General features: G+C 54.5%; 2 protein-coding genes across 2 annotated transcripts; both read right to left on the reverse strand.

The window, feature by feature from the left end:
- Positions 1–8,909: 8,909 nt before the first annotated feature.
- Positions 8,910–14,298, reverse strand: C1QB (complement C1q B chain). The gene is made up of 3 exons (XM_045898484.3): positions 14,139–14,298; positions 10,789–10,986; positions 8,910–9,636 (listed from the first exon to the last, which is right to left on the reverse strand). Exons 2-3 carry the CDS (start codon positions 10,961–10,963, stop codon positions 9,062–9,064), a joined length of 750 nt encoding a protein of 249 aa, XP_045754440.1. The 5' UTR covers positions 10,964–10,986; positions 14,139–14,298; the 3' UTR covers positions 8,910–9,061.
- Positions 14,299–18,433: 4,135 nt separating this feature from the next.
- On the reverse strand, positions 18,434–22,690 carry C1QC (complement C1q C chain). The gene is made up of 3 exons (XM_045898485.3): positions 22,533–22,690; positions 22,029–22,222; positions 18,434–19,288 (listed from the first exon to the last, which is right to left on the reverse strand). The coding sequence occupies exons 2-3, from the start codon at positions 22,207–22,209 to the stop codon at positions 18,732–18,734; spliced, it is 738 nt and encodes a 245-aa protein (XP_045754441.1). The 5' UTR covers positions 22,210–22,222; positions 22,533–22,690; the 3' UTR covers positions 18,434–18,731.
- Positions 22,691–23,254: the final 564 nt, after the last annotated feature.

Raw genomic sequence — 23,254 nt, forward strand, 5'->3', positions numbered from 1 at the left:
CACATTAGCCAAATTGTTTTAGGCAAGGTGTGCAGGTGCCCTTCTGACGAGGGCCCAGCTGTCTCTCTCGTGGATCCCTGGGCCTATAGGGAGAGCTGCCCCAGACTCTGGGACCCGGAGCCCGTGGACTGGCCTGCACCGTGACACAGCCCACGCTCCCCAGCTACCGGCCCACGCTGGAGGGAGGATGGGAAATTCGTCTCACGGTGACACAGGACCTTTCCATTTGCAAAGTTTTTTTGTCCCTTGTGGCCCATGAAAAGGAACTTCAAAAAACCGATAGTCCCACTTTATAGACGACAATGCTAATATGTGTTGAGGACATCCTATATGTTGGGTGTGGCACGTGATTCTTCATGACAAGCACTCTTGGTTGTGTGCCAGGTAGGCACTTCACATACGCTGGCTCATCTAGTGCTCACACCAATATTAGCCAGTACAGCTCCATTTTACAGAGCTGGGATGACTTCCTTGCCCAGCAAAGCTGGATTTGAGCCCCGTGGGGGCCCTTGTGAGAAGCCAGGAGGGAACGTGCATGGAGCATGGAGCACGGGGTGGGAACCTGACGCACAGCAGGTGCTCTGAGCGCCACAGTCTGCTTCTCTTGCCCTCGGTCCGCCGTAGCCTCGTGTCTGTCCTCTCTGCTCCCCAGATGCCCTAAGTGCTCATAGGGACAAGCACGATGACATGGCACAGACAAGAAGACTCTGTGACAGACCTCAGGAAAACAAGGTGGGGGAGGCAGGAAGATCTAGAATGGAGGGGAGGACGGGGACTCTCAAGAAAGTCTGTTCCACATGGACCTGCACGCCCGTGGCTGGTGCGTCCCTCTGGAGATTCCCTGAGTCTCTGTTCTCTGCTGCATCACTGGGGCGTAAGTTGTAGTCTCTGTGTGCCTGGGGGTGGGGGGGCAACGGCGCCCATGTCGGGGTCGGGGGGTGTTGTGAGAATTATATGGGCCCACTCCTGACCTCAGTTACATTTCTCCCTGCCTGCATTTGTTTCCCCTGGAAATGCCAAGCCTTCCCATTGAAATTGCCCCAAGGGCCTAGGAAATATTATTACATGGCCTCTCCTTCTAGGCAGGACATATATATATATATATATATATATTTTTTTTTTTTTTTTTTGAGAGGGAGGGAGAGACAGGGGGAGGGACTGAGGGAGAGAGAAAGAATCTTAAGCAGGTTCCATGCTCAGCATAGAGCCTGATGCAGGGCTCGATCTCACGACCCTGAGATCACACCCTGAGCTGAAACCATGACTTGAGCTGAGGCCAAGGGTCAGATGTTTCACCAACTGAGCTACCCAGGTGCCCCAGGCAGACATAATTTTGGCATTCCTTCCATTTTATCTTTCTTCCTTGCACTGAACTCTTTCCTCAGCATATATGATGTCTATCTGTCTCCAGGCCCTGCACGCTCTGGAGTAAGAAAGGTTCATCAATCAATAAATGATTCTGTACAGCTATGCTTTCATTCATTCGTCTGATAAACATGGATCTTCTGGGCTCTCTGGGCTGTGACATGTCCCTGTCTGGCCTCCTTTGTTCCCACCTGTGTTCTGTGTGGGTGGGGCAGCCGGATAGGTGAGGTAGGATGGGGGACTTGGCCACAGCTTCCTCCCCCGTCACGACCCTGTCAGAGCCCTTCTCCCTTCTCCGAAGGGGGTCACAAGCTCCCCTAGGTTTCTGATCAGCAGGCTTGGGATGGGCCTGAGAATCTGTGTCTGTCCCAGGCGAGTCCAATGCCATTGATCTAGTTCAAGCCCCTCTTTCTGTGGGGAAGTCTGAGCCTCAGAGAGGGGTAGTGACTCATCTGAGGTCACACAGTAAGTCAGGTTCCGAGGCCAGCCTAGAACTGGGAGCTCTTGACTTGCCATCCAGGGGGCTTCCTGCTCTGCCAGGTCCCCTCGCTGTGGGTGTCCCTCCCTGGGTGGGCCCTGCTGGATTTCTTGAACAAACACCCCCTTTTCTCCTGCATCTGGCCAACAGGGCTGTCTATGAGAATGCCTCCTGGCTACGTGCAAAAATAAACGCAGCTTGCAGCTTGCTCTACCAGGAGGGCATGTGTTTGTGTGAGTGTTGGGTGGGGGTGGTTGAAGGCAGGGCACCTGGTGCCCTGTTGTCAGCGGGACACCAGAGAGGTGAGGATGTGGAGGAGAAACGGGATGAGGCCCGAAGTGCTCAGAGCAAGGGATGCTCAGGGGCAGGAAACCGACCGCCCATGCTTTGTCCTTTCCTTTGTCTGCCTGTGAACTCCCTCGCTGTCGCCGTCAGGACATAATCACAATGACCGCAGTGGCAGCAATAACAGTAAGAGGTTCATCACCGAGTGCTTGCCCGGGTATGAGAGAATTCCAGTTCACGGTTATCAGCAAGCTGAACCAGTGCTCCTAACCCTGGCCACTTCCAGAATGGTCCCTGGCCTAGTCCCGGCCACTTCAAGAGTCCCCCCTGGCCTAGCCCTGGCCACTTCCAGAGTGGTTCCTGGCTCAGTGGCATCGCCAATTCCCTGACCCCAGCTTGTTAGAAAAACCAAACTCTCAGGCCCCACCCCAGGCCTCCTGAATCAGAATACGCATTTTACCAAGACTCCAGGTGCAATTCATTAAAGTTTGAGGAGCCCTGCCCCTTGCAGCCCCTCAATTCTAATTGCAACCCACCCGTAGCTGTGGCTCATACTTGTGGAGGACTTCCTGGGTGCTACGGGGTTTGCACATAGAATCTCATTTAACCCTCATCAGCGTTTTGGGGGTGGCTATGATTATCACCCTCATGTTACAGATGGGGAAACTATAACTCAGAGAGGTTAAGTACTTAGCTGGAGAACGCACAGCCTGTAAGTGACAGAGGTGGGATTTAAATACAGCGTCTCTGTCCTTCCACTTCCCAAGCCCCCAGACTTCCCTCCTTTGTTGCATTTCTCATCTTGGATCTGTTCCAAGAGATAAGAGGTCTGTTCTTCCTTCTTCCCTCAGCCCCATAGAGCCGATGGGCTTCTGTGGATAGATACTGGGCTACTCGTGGTCACACTTTCAGATCCATTAGCTCAGCCTTCACACTGGCAGAGAGGCCCCTCCATTGGCTTCACCTGGGGTGTTTGAGAAAAGTGCAGATCCCCAGGCCCCTCCAGATTCTACAGAATCAGCACCTCTGGGATGGGGCCAAGATACTAGCCGGTCTCCAGGGGATTTCATTGCCCTACAGTTGGAGACCCGGTGCCTCAGATCACTCAGGGCAGGGATTGCAATGCCCGTCTTATAGTCGAGAGTTTTCCTGTCCATGTCCCAAGGTTGGAACTCTGCAGACTGGCCTAATGGAAGGTGCTTGACTTGGGAATCAGGCAGCTGTGAGTTCAAGTTTCTGCTCCTCTTCTTCGAAGCCTAGAATCATACCTGGGTCTAGAGCAGGTTGGCAGATCTAGCCCACAGATTGTGTGCAATTTGCTAGCTAAGAATGGCTTTTACATCGCTACATGGATGAAGAGAAATCCAAAGAAAAAAATATCTTGTGACATGTGAAAGTGGTGTAAAACTCTCCTGCCAGTGTCCATAAAGAGTGATTGGAACATAGCCATTCTTGCTTATTTATAGATTGTCTATGGCCATTTCCAGGCATCAGAAGCAGGGCTGAGTGGTTGCAACAGAGACCGTATTTATGGCCCACAAAACCTGAAATCGTTCCTGTGTGGCTCTTTATGGAAAAAGTTTGGCAACTCCTGGTTTACAGCAGTAATTCTCACACTTTACCTCCCTCAAAATCACCTGCAGGGCTGTAGAAACGGACTGCAGGGCCTCCTCCTGAGTCTGAGTCACCCAGCCTGCCTTTCTAACAAGCTCCCAGCTGACGCTGTTGCTGGAGCCAGGATTTGAGGACACTGGGTCTTCGAAGCTGACCTTCGGCCCCACCTGAGCAGCTCATAGCCCAGGCTGGGAGTGGGGTGGGCTTGGGGAGAAGAGACAGCGGAAGGTGGAGCTCCCACCATCTGGGGCCCATCTGACCCACCAGTCCACGAGCCCCTCTTCCAGGCTGTCCTTCTCGTGGTGTCTGCTCCCCCCTGGTGGCTGTAAGCCTGGAGCTGGCCTGGCTTGCTCAGGCTTCATCGCCCACCCCTGCATTTGGAAATGCATTTCAAAGCTTTCAAAGTTTGCACACCTTTGCCCTTAGGGAGTCCACTTCTAGGAATTTAATCTGAGAGAAGACTCAAGGATGCATAGCAGGATGCTCATGGCTATATTGTTTGTCTGTAAGAGGGTAAAATAGGAAACCGGGGCAGTCACTTGCCATGGTCACACAGCTGGTAAGAAGCCCAGGTGGGACTTGAACTTGGGTCTGTCCGATTTAAGAGCTGGTGCTCTTAAGGGCTACACCACACAACCCCTTGGCATGCTTCCCACCTGCTGTAGCGGAGCCGTGACCAGGAGCGTGGCCTCTGGAGCTCAACTGCCTTGCGTTGAATCCCGGTTCTATTACTAACTGTGCGATATTGGGCAAGTCACATAACTGCTCTGGGCCTTAGTGTTCCCATCTGTGAAAGGGGAACATTACAAGCATTAACATGAGTGCTCAGAGCTGTGCACTGTGTGAGCTGTTATTACTGTCGTTCAGCCCCCACCTGACTTCTTCTTTGCCCTTTACCCTCCTTTCCTCTTCTTAACGGGCCCCTGAGGTCTGGGCAATAGGGGACAGAGCTGAACACATGGACTGCTGGGTCAGATAGGCCTGGATCTAAATCCCAGATCTTCTATGTGACATGGGCAGGTAACATCTTCTCCCTGCACCTCAGTATTCTTTTTTTTTTTTTTTTTAAAGATTTTATTTATTTGACAGAGAGAGATACAGCGAGAGAGGGAACACAAGCAGGGGGAGTGGGAGAGGGAGAAGCAGGCTTCCCGTGGAGCAGGGAGCCCGATGCGGGGCTCGATCCCAGGACCCTGGGACCATGACCTGAGCCGAAGGCAGACGCTTAATGACTGAGCCACCCAGGCGCCCCTGCACCTCAGTATTCTTATCTATAGAATGGGAGCAGGAAGATAAGAGCAGTGGTTCTTGAAGTGTGGTCCTAAGGGCCTGCAGCGGCACCAGGATAAGGGAGATCTGAAGCAATGTTAACTCCAGCAAGCCCTCCCGGGGCCTGTGATGCTCTCGCAGTTTGAGAACCACTGGTTAGAATATCTACCCCTTAGGCTGATTGCAACTAGTACAGGAGAAAATGCTCGCCAGGCCTTATGAGCTGTTGTCATTGCCACAGGCTTGCACCTTCTTGGCCTCTGCTGATGGGGCGGGGAGTATCCCTGTTCCAAAGTGGGCCGGTTTGATCCCCTCTCCTGGGATCTGGGAATTGGAGACATTGGTCTCCGTGTCACTCCTTCGAGGGGTAGGGGCTAAGCTGGTGGGCAAGGCCGTTGTTTGGGGACGTGCATTTTTCTCCACTTGCCTTAACAGGTGAGAGGGCCAACCTGCAGAGAGAAGCACAGAGATGAGATGTCTCAAAGGGAGACCTGATGGTCCTGGGCTGGGGCCACCCATGTCTGGATCCACGTCCACAGAGATTGAGCTGTCCCACCTGCTCCTGGGTCCTGTAGGACACCTCTGGGCTCCCCTGAGAAGTTCCTCCTTTGCTCCTAAGTTGGATCGAGGAGGTTTTTCTCACTTGCAACTGAAAGGGCTCTGGCATGTGGAGGGCTGGGAGTCAGGGTCAAGGGGGTGTGTGCAAAGGTCAGGGGTCACAGGCCTGAGGGGAACCACTTCCCTTCCTTCCCCTGCCCAACTGCTAGCCCAGCCAGGAGATCTGAGTTTCAACCCCATCCCCATTCCCTGTGAGAAGGGGGCAAAGGAAAAAAGGAGGCATCGAGGCAGTGATGGGATAGGCAAGGTCCTGAGAGCTGTTGGGGGTCACCTCGGGGCTCCCCTGTTACCTTGGTCCTGGTTCCTGTGCTGAAACCCCAATCTCCCCAGTCTTCCCAGAGAGCCATAGAGGAGAACCCTCCCCACTGGCTGGGAAAGAGCAACAATAAAGGTGAAGGGTTTCGATGTATTCAGATCCAACTGCAAAGGCTCAAGAATCCCCACCCCCCAAGGTCCGATGGGTTTGGCAGAAAGGCTGGGGGTCTATGGAGGAGGCTTCACAGGTTTAGCAAGAGCTTTGAGACAAATGGAAGTAGGCTCCAATCCTCGCTGTGTACCTGCAGCTGTGTGACCCTGGGCAAATCACTTGCTCCCTCCGAGCCTCAGATTCTCATCTGTGAAATGGGATAGTACTTTGTATCCCCTAGGGTTTGCGGTGGAAATGGAAAGAACTAATGTACATTGAGCAGTAGGGGCACAGTAAGTCAGCTGTGGAGTGGTTTATTGTAACTGCTACCGCCAGAGCCAAAGGCCAGGCAGACGCTTTGTACTGAAAGGGTTGGACATTCAAGTCAAAACCACACTGAGATACCACCTTACACCGGTTAGAATGCCAAAAATCGACAAGGCAAGAAACAACGAATGTTGGAGAGGTTGTGGAGAAGGAGGAACCCTCTTACACTGTTGGTGGGAATGCAAGTTGGTGCAGCCACTTTGGAAAACAGTGTGGAGGTGCCTCAGAAAATTAAAAATAGAGCTACCCTATGACCCAGCAATTGCACTTCTGGGTATTTACCCCACAGACACAGATGTAGTGAAAAGAAGGCCCATGTGCACCCCAGTGTTCATAGCAGCAATGTCCGCAATGTCCGAACTGTGGAAAGAGCCGAGATGCCCCTCAACAGATGAATGGATAAAGAAGATGTGGTCCATATATACAATGGAATATTACTCAGCCATCAGAAAAGACGAATACCCAACTTTTACATCAACATGGATGGGACTGGAGATTATGCTAAGTGAAATAAGTCAAGCAGAGAAAATCAATTATCATATGGTTTCACTTATTTGTGGAACGTAAGGAATAGCATGGAGGACACTAGGAGAAGGAAGGGGAAAATGGGGAGGGGGAATTGGAGGGAGAGATGAACCATGAGAGACTATGGACTCAGAAACAAACTGAGGGTTTTAGAGGGGAGGGGGGAGGGGGAATGGGTTAGCCTGGCGATGGGTATTAAGGAGGGCACATACTGCATGGAGCACTGAGTGTTATACAAAAACAATGAATCATGGAACACTATATCAAAAACTAATGATGTATTGTATGGTGACTAACATAACATAATAAAATAAAATTAAAAAAAAAAAAGGGTTGGACAGCAAAAAGAAGGCCCAGGTCTTGGAGAAAAGGCTCCTGGTCTCTGTTGGAAAGTCTGAGGTTGGGGCAGGTCATCAAGGCCAGGCCTGAGGCCCAGGAGACCAGAGGCTGTGCCTAGTGAATGGAGTCCTGAGAAAGAGGCCCGCTTCCAAACAGTCTGGTTGCCACGACCCCGTGTGAGAGGCCAGAGTGCCTTAAATCCCTCCTGCCCCAGGTCAGGATCGGTCCATGGTCTTGTGGACTAGGGCTAGTAGGAGGGGCTACAGCAAGCCGGTACAGGAGCTGGGACTCTGGAGGGTCCTATGCCTGTGTCCTTGGCCAATCAGGCACCGCGTCTTTATGGAGTGGCTGCTGTGCCCATTGGGCTCTGTGGGGTTCAGAGGTAGGCAGGGTAAGGAGCTCACCGCAAGCTGGGCAGATGGCTGGGCATGAGTGAAAAGCCAGATGCAGGCTGTGTGTGCTCAGCCCTGCACACGTGAGGAATGGGGGCGGGGGGGCAGGTCAGAGGAGCCAGAAGAGTGACTTAGGGACGGCCAGCTGCAGGGAGATGAAGTGGTTTGAGTGGGGCTGTGCAGGATGGTAAGGCAGGCGGAGCAGAGGGGAACTGTGGGCATAAGGGCACCGAGGTGGGACAGCACGGGGCTTGCCCGAAAGATAGAGGACCTGGCAGTCTCGAGAGGAGATAGTCTTTGTCCAGGAGCAGAGGGGGTGAGATCAGAAGGCCAGCCCATGGAGAGCCTTGAAGGCCAGGCTCATGGGCTAGAACTATATCCAGTTGGCATTGGGGAACCACTGAAGGTTATTGAGCAGGGGAGTGACGTTTGTTCTAACTGGATGGCCGAGCTAGTGCCAGGCTGGGGAGGGTTTGGGTGGGGGGTGTGTGGGGAGAATCAAGAGGGGAAGGGTCTTGGTTTCATGGTCAGTTAAGATGTTGCAGGAGGACCCCTTGATCCCTTGGGCAGGGGTCTGTGACGTTATAAGCAGAAAACCTCTGTAAGTGGGGCGCCTGGGTGGCGCAGTCGATGAAGCCTCCGACTCTTGATTTCGGCTCAGGTCATGATCTCAGGGTTGTGGGATTGAGCCCTGCGTCAGGCTCCATGCTCAGCATGGAGTCTGCGGGAGATTCTGTCTTTCTCCCTCTGCCTCTGCCCCTCCCCCTGCTCACATGCTCTCTCTCTCTCAAATAAATATACAAATCTTAAAAAAAAGAAAGAAAGAAAGAAAAGAAAGAAAGAAAGAAAGAAAGAAAGCCTCTGTAGTGGCCGGCCTCAATACGTTGCCTTGAAAGAGGTCTCAGGTCATCAGGTGGGCCGACCCCGTTCTGTTTGTGGGATCGAGGACGGTCCCTTCATCCCTCTGACCCTCAGTTTGATCCTCTGTAACTGGGTGTGATGCAACTTATCTCCCAGGATGAGTGTGAGGCTTAATGAGAGAATGAAAGGGTCTAGTCCAGTGCTTGGAACATAATAGGTGCTCAATAGATGGTGTGCCTTCCCCATCTCCCACTGTGTGGCTGTCACGGAGCTGGGCACAGAGTCTGGCTCTCCAGTCACCTCCAATCAGATAGAGTTTCTGCTTTCAGAGGTCATTCATTCATTCATTCATTCAACCAGCATTCAAGCAGCATTTCTGAGCACCTACTGTGTGCCGGGTGTTGGGACACAGAGTTGAATTAGACCACTGTCCTTTGGCCTTGAAAAGTTTATTTACTCATTCATTCAGCAACATCCACGGAGCCCTACTGTGGGTTTTGGCCTGGTGGGGGTGGCGTTGGGGGTAAAAGTGAGCATTGCTGGTGGGAGAGGGGATGAGGAGGGGTGAACCAGCCCCACAGCTCATGTCTCTGCGTCTGGGAAGAGCAGGAACCCGGAGAAGATGCTATTGGCACCTTCCATGCCCAGCAGGGAGTTCTTGTCTGTGGCCTGCAGGAAGACGTTCTCCCCCTCTTTCAGCTTGAGGACCACACCGCCCGTGGTGACCTGGAAGGTGTTCTGGACGTAGTCGCAGAAGGTAACCACCTTCTCCATGCGCTCCCGGCCCCGCATGAAGTTCACGCACAGATTCCCTCGAGAGCTGGCGTGGTAGGTGAAGTAGTAAATTCCGGGCACGTTGCAGGTGAACTTGCCACTTCGAGGTTCATAGTTGTGGTTCTCGTTGGTGATCACGTGGTCGAAGCGGATGGTCTGGTCCCGCCGCAGGACACTGTTGATGGTCCTCGTGGCAGAGAAGGCGATTTTCTGCGTGGCCTTATAGTACCCTGATTCACCCTTGGGGCCGCGGGCTCCAGGGGGCCCTGGGGAACCTTTGGGGCCAATGGGGCCCTTCGGCCCTACTTTGCCTGGTTTCCCAGGAGTCCCTGGGTCTCCCTTCTCCCCATACTCGCCATGGTCTCCAGCCAGCCCTGGCAGCCCTGGAAAAGGAGAGACAAGAGACATGATGGGCTAGGGATCACTGAGAACCAAAGGAAAGAGCCCTGGGCTGGGAGACCGGGAGTCTGGCCGTGTGACCTTCGACATGTCCCTGCTCCTTTCTGGGCCTCAGCTTCCCTGTGTGGAAGAGGGGGTGTGGGGGTCTCCTCTCAGCCCCGCTTTCCTGACAGCAATGGGACCTGACGCCTGAGACGCGGAGAGTGGTGTCTCCCCAGGGAAGGTGCTGGGCCTGTACTCCTCACCAGCTCATACAGGGTCCCTTGTTCTGGCCTGGAGCTGGATAATGAATTCTTGGCCCACATGCTATCCCTCCTCACCCCCTCCCCCAGGGCAGATGACTTTACTCAATCCCGACATTCCTTTCACTGGAGCCTGGAAGTGGGCCCTGGAAACCTTCTCACGGCCACTCCAAGCAGCCGCTACCCCTCTGTTTGGCACAGTGTGAGAGAAAACCTCTTTTCCAGGAAAGTGGTGGAGTATCGTGGCTGAGAGCATGGGCCCGGGGGACAGACAGATGTCCTGCTACACCTGCTGTTATTAATCGTGTCACCTTGACGGAGTCACATTCTCTGGGGCTCAGCTTCCTCCTCTATAAAATGGGCATGAGGATATTTTGTGGGATTGTGAGGGTTACTTGCGATTATGTGAGGACAGCAGTTGGTTTTGGTTAAATGAACGAATGAACTACATTTTACGGGGGGGGGGGGGTGTCTTGGTGGGAAGTCTCATTTGAACCCTGTGACAACCCCACAAAGAATCTGCCCACGTTTTATAGGTAAAGAAACCGCATTTCAGAGAGGGGAAGCCACCCTCCCGGGAGGCAGCCTGGGGTTCTCTCTCTCTGCCTGGAGTTAGGGGTGAGAGAGCCACGGTCTGGTCTCAGCCTCGACACGGACTGGGCTCCCTTGGGCAAATCAGTAGCCTTTCCAGACATCAGTTCTCCAGGCTGTAAAATGGGACTTGGAATTCCCTCTTCACAAAGTCATTGCGGAGTGTTGGGGTGGGGGGAGCTTGGCAAGCTGACGGATTTGCAGGTGCTTTTGCGATCGCTTGGGTTGGCAGCTGTGACCGGGGAGGCAGGAGATGGGGCCTTGCTCAATGACATGAGCGTCTCTCCCCAAAGCCTGCAGTACCTTTCTCTCCCTTTACCCCTGGGGTCCCAGGTTTGCCATTAGGCCCCGGTGCGCCGGGGACGCCGGGAATGCCGGGGATGGCCGGGTGTCCAGTACAGCTGCTCTGGGCCCAGGAGGCATCCGGCAGACCCAGGACCAGCATCAGCGCCAGAACGCCGCCCCCCGGGGTCTTCATCACCGCCCCGTCTCAGTTACCTCCTGCAAGGGCGACAAGACGATGGAGTGGGTTACTACCATGGAGACTCGTAGCATGGGTTCAATCATTCATTCACCCCTTCACGTATTCACTGAGTGTGTCCTTTCCACCAGACCAGACCCCGTGCTGGGTGCTGGGGTAACACAGATATGGCTCCTGCTTTCATGGGGCTGGCGGTCTTAGGGGAAGGCGGACGATAAACAGGTCAACATACAAGTAAAGGGAAGTAGTGAGAGACTGTGCAGAGCTCTCTGTAGGAAATGCAGGGGTGCTTGGAGGGAGAGGGAGAGCAACTGGGGTTGAGGGGCAGGTGGATGGTTTTCGGGGGTGGGGGGGCGGTGGGCAGCCTCTCTGAGAGTGGCATTCAGGCTGAGACCTGGAGGTTCAGGAAGGGCTGGAGCAAGAATGTTCTGGGAGGAAAGGAAGCAGGGGCAAAGGCCCAGAGATAAGACAGCGCCCAGAGTGTTGAGGCTGGAGGGGAGTGAGGGGTCAGAGGGATGAGGGGTCAAGGTTGTGGTTCTCGGGCTTTGGGATTTCTTGCAAGCATTCCTATTCATTAGAGTTTCTGAGTTTAGAGTTCCTGTGCTGTTTCCACAGTGGGCCACTTTACATCCTCAGAGCAGCCCTGCCTGGAGGAAGCTCTTGTTTTTATACCGAAGAGGACCCTGAAGCTCAGGGAGGCCCAGACACTTGCTCAGGGTCATACAGGAAGGACTGCAGCCAGGACTCAAACCCAGGCCCATCTGCCTCTGAAGCCAGCTTCCCTGCCAGCACACCAGGCCGTCTCTGCTGATGGAATATTCTCAGGTCCCTCCAAAGGCCCGGGTAAGAGGGAAGCGCAGGCCCCTTCTGAATCCCGGAGAACTAGGAAGAACTGAGCTGTCTTGAGCTGGTCAGCACAGCCAGCTCCCCATAGCATTAGTTCTCAAGACAGAAGGGACCTCAAAACTCATCGAATCCAACGTTGCTTTAAAAATTTGAGGTGACGAGGCACCTGGGCGGCGCCGTCAGTTAGGCATCTGACTCTTGGTTTCGGCTCAGATCATGATCTTGGGGTGGTGAGATCGAGCCCCACGTCTGGCTCTGCACTCAGGAGTCTGCTTGGGATTCTCTCTCCCTCTCCCTCTGCCCCTCCCACTCCTGCTCGCTCTCTCTCTCTCTAAAATAAAATAAGCGAACCTTTAAAAAAAATTGAGGGTCATTCACATAATAAAAATTTAACCTAAAATGTTTATTTTTGCATAATACCAGTTCCCATTCTTCCTGGAGGTTTTACAAAATGACGGATTTGACAACTTCAATAGCCCATGCATTGGGCACTTAGCCAGGCTCTGGGCCAAACACCTTATGTGCTGCTACCTCATTTCCCGTGGTCCTTTCCACAGCCCCCCAGGAAAGCAACCGGCTTTCTCCTTCTCCAGACAGGGACACTGGGTATTAGAGAGGGTGGGAGCCCCGTCAGGGTTACATGGCCGCCTTGTGGCTGGGATTCCAATCCACGTCCACTGGATCTTAAAACCCACAGGGTGTTCCCGTTAAGAGGCCGCTGAGCTTGGTGGTTCAAACGTGGGCTTTGGAGCGGACAGGCTTACAGGGGCTACTGTGCAGTGACATTTTGAGCTGCGCTGGGTACGGGTGGCCGCTCAGTGGAGGAGACATCTATCCTTACTGCTCAGCAGGCTCGGCGTCAGGGGCAGTGGTGAGAGGCCCGGTGTCAGAAGGATAGCAATGCGACCAGGGGCCGAATCAGCCTCTGCCACGTCTGGGTGAGGGCCTCAGGCAAGTTGCTTCTCTCTGGCACCTTTCCCCTTCCATTAAATGGGGATAATACTAATCTCTGCCACGTAGGATTGGTGGGAGGACGGATGAGGTAGGGCCTGACATGGTGGAAATGCCAAATGAATATTAGCTTTTTTTGTATTATCCCCATCATCCAAGAATCCCCAAGCTTTGGGATATGACAGAGGATGGTTGGAAAAGTATAAAACAGGATCCAGCCCCTTTGGGAGATGGGGCTCGGGGAGAGGAGGTCTCAGGTGGAGGCAGCCCAGGAGTGGAGAGCTCCAAGCAGGGGGTGGGGGGATGAGGGCAGTGGGTCCAGACCCACCATGAGACTCGGGCTTCCTGGGGAAGCAGGAGGTGGGGTGGGGGGGTAGTGGGAAGATCCGGGTTCTGGCTCATCTCAGGGGCCACTGAGTCTCAGATTTGGGCAGGGACCTAGGATTCATCCGGTCTGACCCCTGTCCCTGCCACCCGTCACCACCGTAAGCCTTGCTCCTCACATCTTTCCCAGGTCACCAGTCCTCCCATCTCCTTCCAGCGCCCAACAGTCCCTTCCCACCCCCTCCCCAACTTGGAATCAGGCCAACTGGACATTGAACTCCCCCTCTGCTTCCAGCTCGCTGCATGACCTCAGGCAAGTCCCTTAACCTCTCTGAGCCTCTCTAGCTAAGCTAACTTCTACCTGTCAGGGCTGAGAATTAAATGAGGTGGAGTCTAAGAGGAATGAGGTCTCTTGTGGGGTGTCTGATCCCATCCCCTCCTTTACAAACATGAATCGGTTCACTCAGTGCTAACTAATAACTAATCTCAACTCCACCTACAAGTCAAATTCTTTCCTTGAAAGAGTCAAGCTGAGCTTTCTCAGCAGACCGAGAGGACATGAGAGAAGGCGGGTGTTGGAGAAATGCTGGGCTGGGTGGAGGGGGACCTGGGTTCTAATTTCATCTCTGCCTCTGACATATCTTGAACCAGGTCATTCGCTAAACTCTGGGTGAGCTTGGCCTCCTTTGGGGCTCCCAGTGCCCCTAAAAGGTTCTATTACTCCCAGAGAGGGTCCAGGCTGAGAAAAGTTACATGCCTCGCTCCAGGTCACCAGCATCTAAGAGACAGGAACAGGACTCAGCTTGAGTCTTGGTGGCTCCCATGTTAGGCTGCCTCCCATCACTTGGGGCCCCGGATAGCAGTAGACTCCCAAGCGCATCCCCAGGGAGTCTGACTCCTCAGGGCTGGGATTGGGCCCGGGGATCCACACGGTTAATCGCCCCCAGTGGCTCTGAGGCAGGGGACGCAAGGGCTCCCCTTTGGAAATCATCACCCTCTGCCATATTGGTCCTGCTGGCCAGTCCCCCCAGGCGCCGAACCCCATCCTCACCTGGGAACCTGGTGTCCGGTGATGCCGCTGGGCCGGGCAGCAGTGGGGCCAGGAGCCAGGTCCTTGCTGCTCTCAGGCCAAAGCGGAAGTCCCATTCCTCAGAGATAGGAAGGGCCTTCCCCAGACAGCCCCCACCCATGGGCCCAGCAGGACGGCCCCCTCCACTCTTAGCCCATCCAGGCAGTTTCAGGTCCCATTTCTGCAATCTGGAGGGGTTTACTGTAAATGGGGAGGGTGGTTGTCCAGTTTGGTTTCGCCAGCTCAGCAGCTGTTGGGGGAACAGGCTGTGCTGGGAGAATGTCCACAACTGGTGATTTGCGTGCCAGGGCCCCCGGCCTTGTGATCCCCTCCAGCAGACATGGGTGTTCCTCACTGAAATGAGAACATGGCTGGCCTGATGCCTGAGCACTGGATTTGGAGTCAGAAACCGTGATTCATATTCTGGCTCTGCCACTCATGAGAGAGCTTGATTCCTGAGGTCTCAAATGGGGGCCTAAATGTTCTCTGCCAAGAGGACTCGAGGGAGCCCCAGTTTCCTCTGCTAGATGATGGGACTATAATGACAAATGCTCTGTAGACGGCACAGGGTACTGGGGGACTCATTTGCGATCGTGGAGGAGAAAGTGGAGCATAAACTAGAAAGTACAAGGCACGTGTTAATTGTTAATTCCATGACATGTCTCAGGCTTCCCTTTTCTGGGTTCATCTTCTCTGCCTTCTTCCCATTCTATACTTCTGCTCTTGCCCTGTTCTCAGAAAATTATCTAGTAATGAATTTTAAATGCAGTCATTATTTATTGAGAGCCCTTCCTCTGCTTACAGCAAGGCTCAAAGCTGATGGCAATGATGGGCACAGGCATGGGCTTATTGCTTGCTGATCCTGGAATCACACCAGGTCAGGGCTGGAGACGGGCTTGGAGGTCAGCCAGCTCATTTGCCTCGCCTTAAATATGGGAAAACTGAGGCCAAGAGAGGAGAAAGTCATCACTGAACAAATGTCTATCACGAGCCTCTCCGTGCTAGGTGCTGGGCGCAGAGTCATAGGCAGGTCAGCCATGGCTCTTGTCCCCATGGAGAGTTTCTTCTACTGGGGGAGACTGGTGTTAAACATCGAATGAAGCAGTGGTCTCATGGCCTCTGTGATAAAGGTCAGAGAAAAGAGGGGACTAGGAGCACCTGGGTGGCTCAGCTGGTTGAGCATCGGACTCTTGGTTTTGGCTGGAGCCCACACCTCATACAAGTGGCAGCTGCAGGACTAAGAGACAGGCATCCCTGGCACCAGGGTATCAGCCAGCTTGCTGAGGCTGCATCTAAGGCAATATGATGCTCCTCGCAGGGATGGGTGCCCCTCGCAGGGATGGGTGCCCCTCGCAGGGATGGATGCCCCTCACAGGAATGGATGCCCCTCGCAGGGATGGATGCCCCTCGCAGGAATGGATGCCCCTCGCAGGGATGGATGCCCCTCGCAGGGCTGGGTGCCCCTCACAAGGATGGATACCCCTCGCAGGGATGGGTGCCCCTTGCAGGGATGGATGTGCCTCGCAGGGATGGGTGCCCCTCGCAGGGATGGATGCCCCTTGCAGGGATGGATGCCCCTCGCAGGGCTGGGTGCCCCTCACAAGGATGGATACCCCTCACAGGGATGGGTGCCCCTCACAGGGATGGGTGCCCAGCCAGCGCCAGGAGCTGCCACAGGTCAGGAGGGCCCCACTTGACATCTGTGCTTGGAGACAGAACATCTTTGGGCTTGTGGATGCGGATTGATGGAATTTAAGGGTTACCTGCAGTGGGTATTAGGGAAAGAAGAGACTAGTTTGGTAAAGCCAAAGGGTCTCTGGGCTCGGCCAACTATAGACTCGAAGGGACTCGGCCTGGATGAGGAGGGGAAGACAGTGGATTCTGAGCAGGGAGAAGGGTAGAGTTCCGTACCACTTAGTCTCTGAACCCATAAAATTATAAATTTGTAGGTTGCAGGTCCAGGGTTCTTCTGAAGGTCCCCAAGGGCCGCCTGGGCTTCTAATTCTTTGGTGGCTGATGGCAATGAGAAAAGGTGAGTTTGAACTTGGGGTTCAAGGAGACAGCTTGCGACTAAGAGCAGGAGGCAGCAGGGAGGGGAGGACGGGCATGGGCTTAGGAATCAGCCTCTCCCAAGTTTGAATCCCAGCTTTGCCTTGGTCTAGCTATGTGGCCTCAGGCATATTTACTGGCCTCAGTTTCCCCATATATGAAGGGAAGGCATGGGTTATGGGGGGCCAGTGAAGTAACCTGGCACATCCAGGGCCCAGCCTTCTGCAGGCCCCCCATGCGAACCTGGGGACAGTGTTATATATATGAAGAGAAGACCGAATTCTTTGAGCCTGGGTGCATGGGAGCCATGCCTGGATCAGGGACCAGGAGTGGAGGGGTGTCTGGGCCTTGGCCTCTGAGTAGGAGTCAGCTGCTCTGCCTTGCATTCCTGGCACAGAGGGGATGATCCCTACCGAGTGTGGGAGAAGAGGCGTACAGCTTCTCAAAATTCTGTGGTCTAAAAGAGATTCCTTGAGGCTTGGGGTGTCTTTTTCTTCTTTTTATTGATTTTATTTATTTATTTTGTTCGGTGGGGGAGGGGCCGCATGAGAGGGAGAGAGAGACTGTCAAGCAGACTCAAGCCACCCCTTGGGGCGTCCTATTCTTGTTCCCGTCCCGCCTCCACTGCTCCTCGCCTGCCCCCCTTCAAAGCCCTCGCCGGGTTCCCCTCAGCCCAGCAGACAAGCTGGCATTTTCAAAGGCCTGTCTCTCCTGACAAAGCGAGAACAACAAGGAAACAATTATGGAAAATAAAAATGGCACAAAAATTGTCGTTTCCAAAGTACAGGTTTCTGATCTGACACCGTGGTCTACATAAACGGTGTATTGATTTTTTAAACAAAAGAGAACTGAGAAGAAAGATGTATCACTTGGGGCACTGCTGGGTGGACTGCTAAGTGGCTGATGGAGGAGAGCCGTGAGGGGTGGCCCCGTGACTGGCCCTGTCCCTGCCAGAGGCACCCCCTGACCCAGCCAGCGTTCCTAGGCCCTTGCCTCTGTTTCCACTCTGTGTGTGCATGCGTGTGTGTGCACGCATGATTTTGTTGTACCACCAGATTTGGGAACCTAGGCTCTAAAAAGTCACCTAGTTTGTGATCCAAGGCTCTGGAGGGCACTGCGGGGACACACATGGGAGAATCAGGGAAGGTGTCGTGGAGGAGGTGATCTTTGTGTTGACCCCTGACAGTTGAGTGTGTATTATCCGGGTGGATGGAGGACTAGTGTGAGCGGGGTGAGGGCTCTGCAGGATGAAGAAACAACATGGCAAAGGCAGGAAGGTGTGGACTGGCCCCTTTCACAAACAAAGGAGCCAGAGCGGGTGGAGCTGGTGGTGGGGGCTGCAGTGGCAGCCCCCGTGGGTCAGTGCCTCTGTGAGCTCCGTGGGGTCTCGTGGAAGCAGGCTGAGATCCCAGCCAGGCCGGGGCAGGTTCTCCTTGGGTCTCCGTGGGTCTGAGGCCGGACGGGCAGTCTGCCTGGGAAAGTTACACTTTTTATCTTTTTTGAACTTGAACTGTCAACCCTTCTCAGGGTCACCACAGTGAAAGGGCTGTGGCTAGTGTCGGGCCTCCTGGTCCTCCAACAAGGATCACGCCAGCTGGGCCCAACCGTCAGGAGCCTTGCATGGAAGCCTGCCGGCCCTGGGGCAGCACTCGTTTTCTTTGAGCTCCTGGGGGCTCCCAGAGTCTGTCAGTTGTTTGGGGTGAATCAGACAACTGGGGGGACAGATTCTCTCTCTCTTACTGGCTCATGCCCATCTCACTCATTCATTTACTCTGCTTTTAGTCACTCATTTACCCACTATTAATTCATTCATTCGCCCCAACTAACTCATTAATTCGGCACAAATCCGCTGCCCTTCTGTTCTTGGTCTACATTGGGCTTACCTGAGCCCCAACCCCTCCTGTGACAGGTGCAGCCACAATTCAACATAGGTCTGGGAATTCAAACACTCCCGTTGACCTGTGAGCATGGATAACTTTAATGACAGTAGCACCTCTCACCCAAATAAGTGACAGCAGATGGCCCACTGGGGACCTCTTGCGGCCTTCCATCACACTCTCCCAAATGGCCACAGGGTGCTGAGTGTCTCAACATTGGCGCCAACCTTTACTGAGCACCAGCTAGAGGCTCTGTCTAAATCTAGAGCCTGCAGATGGCTGCGGCAGGTGCAAAGCTGAGGATGAAGAGGCCCGCTTCTTCGAGAACTTGGCAGTGAGAAGCCTGAGCCGTGCATATTTATCAATTTATTTATTTATTTATTTCTGTATCTCCTTGCGTTTCCCAAGACTTGGTGTTGTGTGTGTGTGTGGGGGGGATCCATTGACAGTATTAGAAGGTGTTGGTTAAGTCTCAAAGCAGTGACTCCTGAAGGAGCTCAGAGGAGGGAGAGAATGTGGGGCAGGGGGGCAGGGCGGGCTTCCTGGAGGAGGAGTCCCTCAGGTGGGGAGAATGGCCCGAGCACAGCGGTTCTTGCAGGAAAGCTGAGGGAGGCGGGACGGCCCTGGGGCTGGAGCGGGCCTGACCGCCCTAGTCAGGGAAGAGCAGGAAGCCAGAGAAGACGCTGTCCGAGCCTTCGGTGCCCACCATCCCGTTGTAGTCGTTGACGGCCAGCCACACCTGTCCGCCCACCGGCAGCCTCAACAGCACGCCGCCCGAGCTGACCTGCTTGCTGTTGGACATGTGGTCACAGAAGGCGGTCACCCTGGCACCACTCCGGTACAGGTCCACGCACAGGTTGGCCGTCTGCGACGTGTGGTACACGAAGTAGTAAAGCCCCGGGACTTTGCAGGTGAACTTGCCGGTGCTCGTGTCGTAATCCCCCTGCGGGTTGGTGATGACCGTGTTGAACTTGACCAGGCTGTTGGGCCTGGGGTACTGGGCCGTCTGCCGTGTGACTGTGAACACGGACTGGTGCTTCTGCTTGTATCTGCCCTCCTCGCCCGGCTCCCCTGGGGGTCCTATGAGCCCAGGAACCCCTGGAATCCCAGAGGTCCCCATGGGGCCATTTTTCCCGGGAAAGCCAGGTGTGCCGGGTTCTCCCTTCTGACCCTTGGGTCCTCGTGTTCCAGGGATAGCTGGGATTCCTGGGGAGAGAGCAGGTGGGAAGGAGGTGATGGGGCAGGGGACAGGGACCCTGGGGGTGTCCTCCAGGGGACATAACACCAGAGTGTAGCCTCTGGAACCTCCTTCCCCAGATGGACTATCACCTGGAGTCCTGCCTCCCTATGGACTTGCCCTCTGACCGTGGCTAAGGTGGCTCCCCTGTCGGTCGGCCTCAGTTTCCACATTTATGATGGAGAGGGTGAGCCTAGCCAGCATCAGGATGTGTCGGAGCTCGTTCTAACACGATTTTGTAGCACGTAACCAGCCCCTTCCCCGCAAACAAATGTACCTATAATTTTGTATTATTTTTTAAAAGAGGGCCCTCAACATTTTATAAGCTTCAGAACTCCACAAAACTTGTGTCCGTTCCTGAGACGGAACCACCCCGGACCAGCTTAGCACGCAGGATGGAGCCACACGGAAACTGCCCCACTAAGGGGTTGTTGTCTCTCCTGGCCCCAGGCAGCCCCCCAGAGCCCCTTATGACACCTGGGCTGGTTCAGCTTCTCTCGTGGTACAGATGAGGAAACTGAGGCCGGAGACTCGCTCAAGGCCAAGCAGCCAGTAGGAGGTGGAGTCAGGATCGGAAAGTCAATCTGGCTGAGTCCTAGTCCCAGAGAGTGTGATTCTTGTGACAGCCCTGATTCTCTGAGCCTCTGTGAGATTTTTCTCCCCTTGTCCAAACCGTACTCATCTTTTAGGGCCTGGCTCTAGTCTCCTCTTGCCGGAAGCCCTCTCTGGCCAAGCCTACCAGCCCTCATGGCCGCTTCCTCCTCTGACTTCCTTACGGTTGGCTGTCTGTGCCGACCTATTTGTGACAGATCCTCCCTCTATGGCTTTGTGAGCCTTTTAGGTCCTGGGGTTAGGAGAAGGGGATCAGGATCCAATGGACCTAGGTGAAAGCTGCCTGACCCTGGGCGGGTGACCTCCCCTCCCTGAGCCTCTGCATGACCAACTGAGGAAAGGGCGTAAAAGAACAGATCCCAGAGAGCTGCTGGGAGCTTGGAGTGGGACAGTGAGCATTCCAGGCACCGCATAGGAAGTGCTCAGGAAGGTCAGCTCCTGGTGAGGCCTGCAAGGTGTGCAGGGCCTTGTCTCATCCTTCAGGGTAGCTTCCAGCAACTGATTGGGAGGGGAAGGACATGCCGTGGGGAGGGGCTTGACAGGCAGTGCGGAGGGTAGTGGCTAAAGGCATGGCCTTTGGCGTAGGACAGGAGTCCACTGTGACTTTGGGTAAGTTGCTCAGTCTCTCTGAACCTCAGCTTTGACATTTATAAAATGGCCGCCAGGCACTTTTTTAAAAGGATTTTGGCCACAGTTTTCTCACTTGTAAGACAGAGTTAACAATTTTATCTACCCCATAAGGTAAACATATGCTGAGCATTTGGAACCATGCCTGGCATATGTAGGGGCTTGATAATTGGTTGCCATCGGCCACCCTAGGCCACGAGATGGCCAGAGGCAGCTGTGCAGGTGAGTCTGCCGGTTCTCGAAAAATGGCAGACCTGGGGGCCTCATTTGGCTAACCCTGAATCAGAGAATTCCTTCTGGAATGTTGGCAAAATTCCATTCTAGTGCCAGGAGTGAAGATGACAGTGGGGAAATTCCTAAGGACATTCCTCATCCCTGGCCTGCCCCCACGCCCCCGCCTCTGCCGCCCCCCATCACCTCTGTCCAACCTCACCCCAGTCTCACCCACACTGGCTCCAGACACACCTGCATCCCAGATATGCACCTTCTGACCGAGAAGGCGCCCCCAGACTCCAGCGCTTGCCCAGCACCCGCACCCCCTCATGTCCTCAGCCCCCTTTGCTCACGCTAGGACTTGCCCATCGTTCTGCAATCCTGACTTCTCACTCCCCGTGCCCCCAACTAGGGGGATGGAGGTGAGCACAGATCTCCAATAAAAACAATACCAGCTATAACATGCACAGCCTATGCATCCCCAAGACCTTACCATGTGCGCGGTGCCGTTTTACATTTCAACTTGTTTAATCACCCCAGCACCCCTATACACTAGGTACTACCATCTCCCCATTTGACAGATGAAGATACTGAGGCACTTCGCACAGGGAAGTGGTAGGGCTGGGATTTGAACCCTGGCCATCTGTGTGTTGTGGACACTCACTGTGTGGGCCCCACCCCCCAGAAGTCCATGCTGCAGGGCAGGGGGTAGAGGGGCTGTAATCAAAGAGCACAGCACTTTAGGGCGCCTGGGTGGCTCAGTTGGTTAAGCGACTGCCTTCGGCTCCGTTCATGATCCTGAAGTCCCTGGATCGAGTCCCACATTGGGCTCCCTGCTTGGCAGGGAGTCTGCTTCGCCCTCTGACCCTCCCCCCTCTCATGTGCTCTCTCTCATTCTCTCTCTCTCAAATAAATAAATAAAATCTTAAAAAAAAAAAAAGAGCATAGCACTTTAGAGTTTGCCAAAGGTCTTCAGGATCATCTCCTGTGATCTTTCCTGCCACATCCTGGCACGGGTGCTCTTGTTCGCTCCCTGGTGTCAGACGAGACCCTGAGGCACAAAATTGGGGAACAGGGAGGACCGAGTCCTGGGCTCTGAGAAGAAATGGACTACACCTGCCAGGAAAGCTGGACTGTGCTCTGGGAGTCTTGCCAACAGGTCGCTGTCCTCCTCCCCCCAGCTTAGCCCCAGATGGACACTTTGCCCGCTGTCCCCAGGCCTCAGGTGACCCTTTCCCAGCAGGCCAGCAGACTCACCTGGCTCACCCTTGGGCCCCGGCCATCCATCGTATCCATCCTTCCCGGGGGCCCCTGGTAGGCCTGGCATCCCGGGGATCCCGTAGCAGCCTGTGCTGGCCCGGCTCCCAAGTGGCAAAGCCAGCAGGAGCAGCATCAGGTTTAGTCCAAGGCGGGGCCGGGAGCTGGACCCCATGTCCATCCTGGGGAAGGATCTGGGTGGGGAGAGAGCTGAGTTGGCCCACCCAGCCCCTCATCCACCCTCCTCACTCTCTTGTTCCCCAGGCTGGTCCTTCTCAGCCCTCCGGAGCCTACCTCCCTTCCCCAGGCCCCTTGCCCCTTGGGGTTTGGGACTGCAGGATGGATGGGGGATGGGACCTCTTCTCTGAGCCCAGGCCCTTAGCTCTCAGCGATGGGGACCCTCCTTCCTCTCACCAATCAAGTTGTCCCCATGTTTCAGGGAGGCGGTAGGGGGAAGCTGCCATTTGCCCTCACCTGGGGTTGGGGGGGGGTTCTTGGCCTCACCTGGGGTGGCAGGATTCTGGTCTGGTCACAGAGATGTCCCCAAATCTGCTTCCCCTCTCTGGGGCAGGAAGACACCGTGTCAGAGTAGACACAGCGAGGAGGGCCCACAGCAGACTGGGCGGCCCCCTCCCCTCTGCTCACCCTGCCCCCAATCCCACATCCCCTTTCCCATAATTTGTCCTGACTCAATACTTTCTTTTGGGTACTGAGCCCGGCTGACCGCAGCGATGCCCCTTTGTTCCCCACCCTAGGGTCATGCGTGTCTGAAATGAGGAAATGTCCACTGCCCCGGATCTGCTGGAGGGAGTGTGTGTGTGTGTGTGTGTCCAGTTCAGCCCAACCCCATTTGTTGGGATTTACTGTGCCTGAGACAGCTGTTTTACAATGTCCCTAGGAGGAAGTTATAACCCCCTTTGCAGATGAAGAAACTGAGTCTCAGGTGGTGAAAGCCCTTACCAAAAATCACGTGTAAATGGTTTCTTAAGGTCCAAAGCCTTGCTCTGACCCCTCTGCTTAGCTGCTCCCTGAAACAAGCCTCTCACACACTTGTCAAGTGGCAGGCTTTATTCTAGAATCTTCCATTTGCCCCCCTCATTTGTTACACTTGGGAGTGGACACCCAGGATGGGCAAGACTCGACAGCAGGCAGCCTGCTGTGGTGGACAGACTCTTGCTATGGAGTCAGTGGCCTCGGATCTCCTTCCGGCCCTGCCACTCCCTTGC

This window comes from Mirounga angustirostris, unplaced genomic scaffold (genome assembly GCF_029215605.1).
Source record: "Mirounga angustirostris isolate CCGP_5_RB_7025 unplaced genomic scaffold, mMirAng1.0.hap1 SCAF_4, whole genome shotgun sequence".
Taxonomy (NCBI): domain Eukaryota; kingdom Metazoa; phylum Chordata; class Mammalia; order Carnivora; family Phocidae; genus Mirounga; species Mirounga angustirostris.

Bases quoted from the DNA above. Each gene is read 5' to 3' on its own strand.
- C1QB (XM_045898484.3), bottom strand. From the start codon at position 10,963: ATGAAGACCCCGGGGGGCGGCGTTCTGGCGCTGATGCTGGTCCTGGGT. The intron at 9,637-10,788 runs GTACTGCAGGCT...CTCCTTTTCCAG, and splicing joins AGGGGTAAAGGGAGAGAAAG to GGCTGCCAGGGCTGGCTGGA.
- C1QC (XM_045898485.3), bottom strand. From the start codon at position 22,209: ATGGACATGGGGTCCAGCTCCCGGCCCCGCCTTGGACTAAACCTGATG. The intron at 19,289-22,028 runs GTGAGTCTGCTG...CTCTCTCCCCAG, and splicing joins GGGGCCCAAGGGTGAGCCAG to GAATCCCAGCTATCCCTGGA.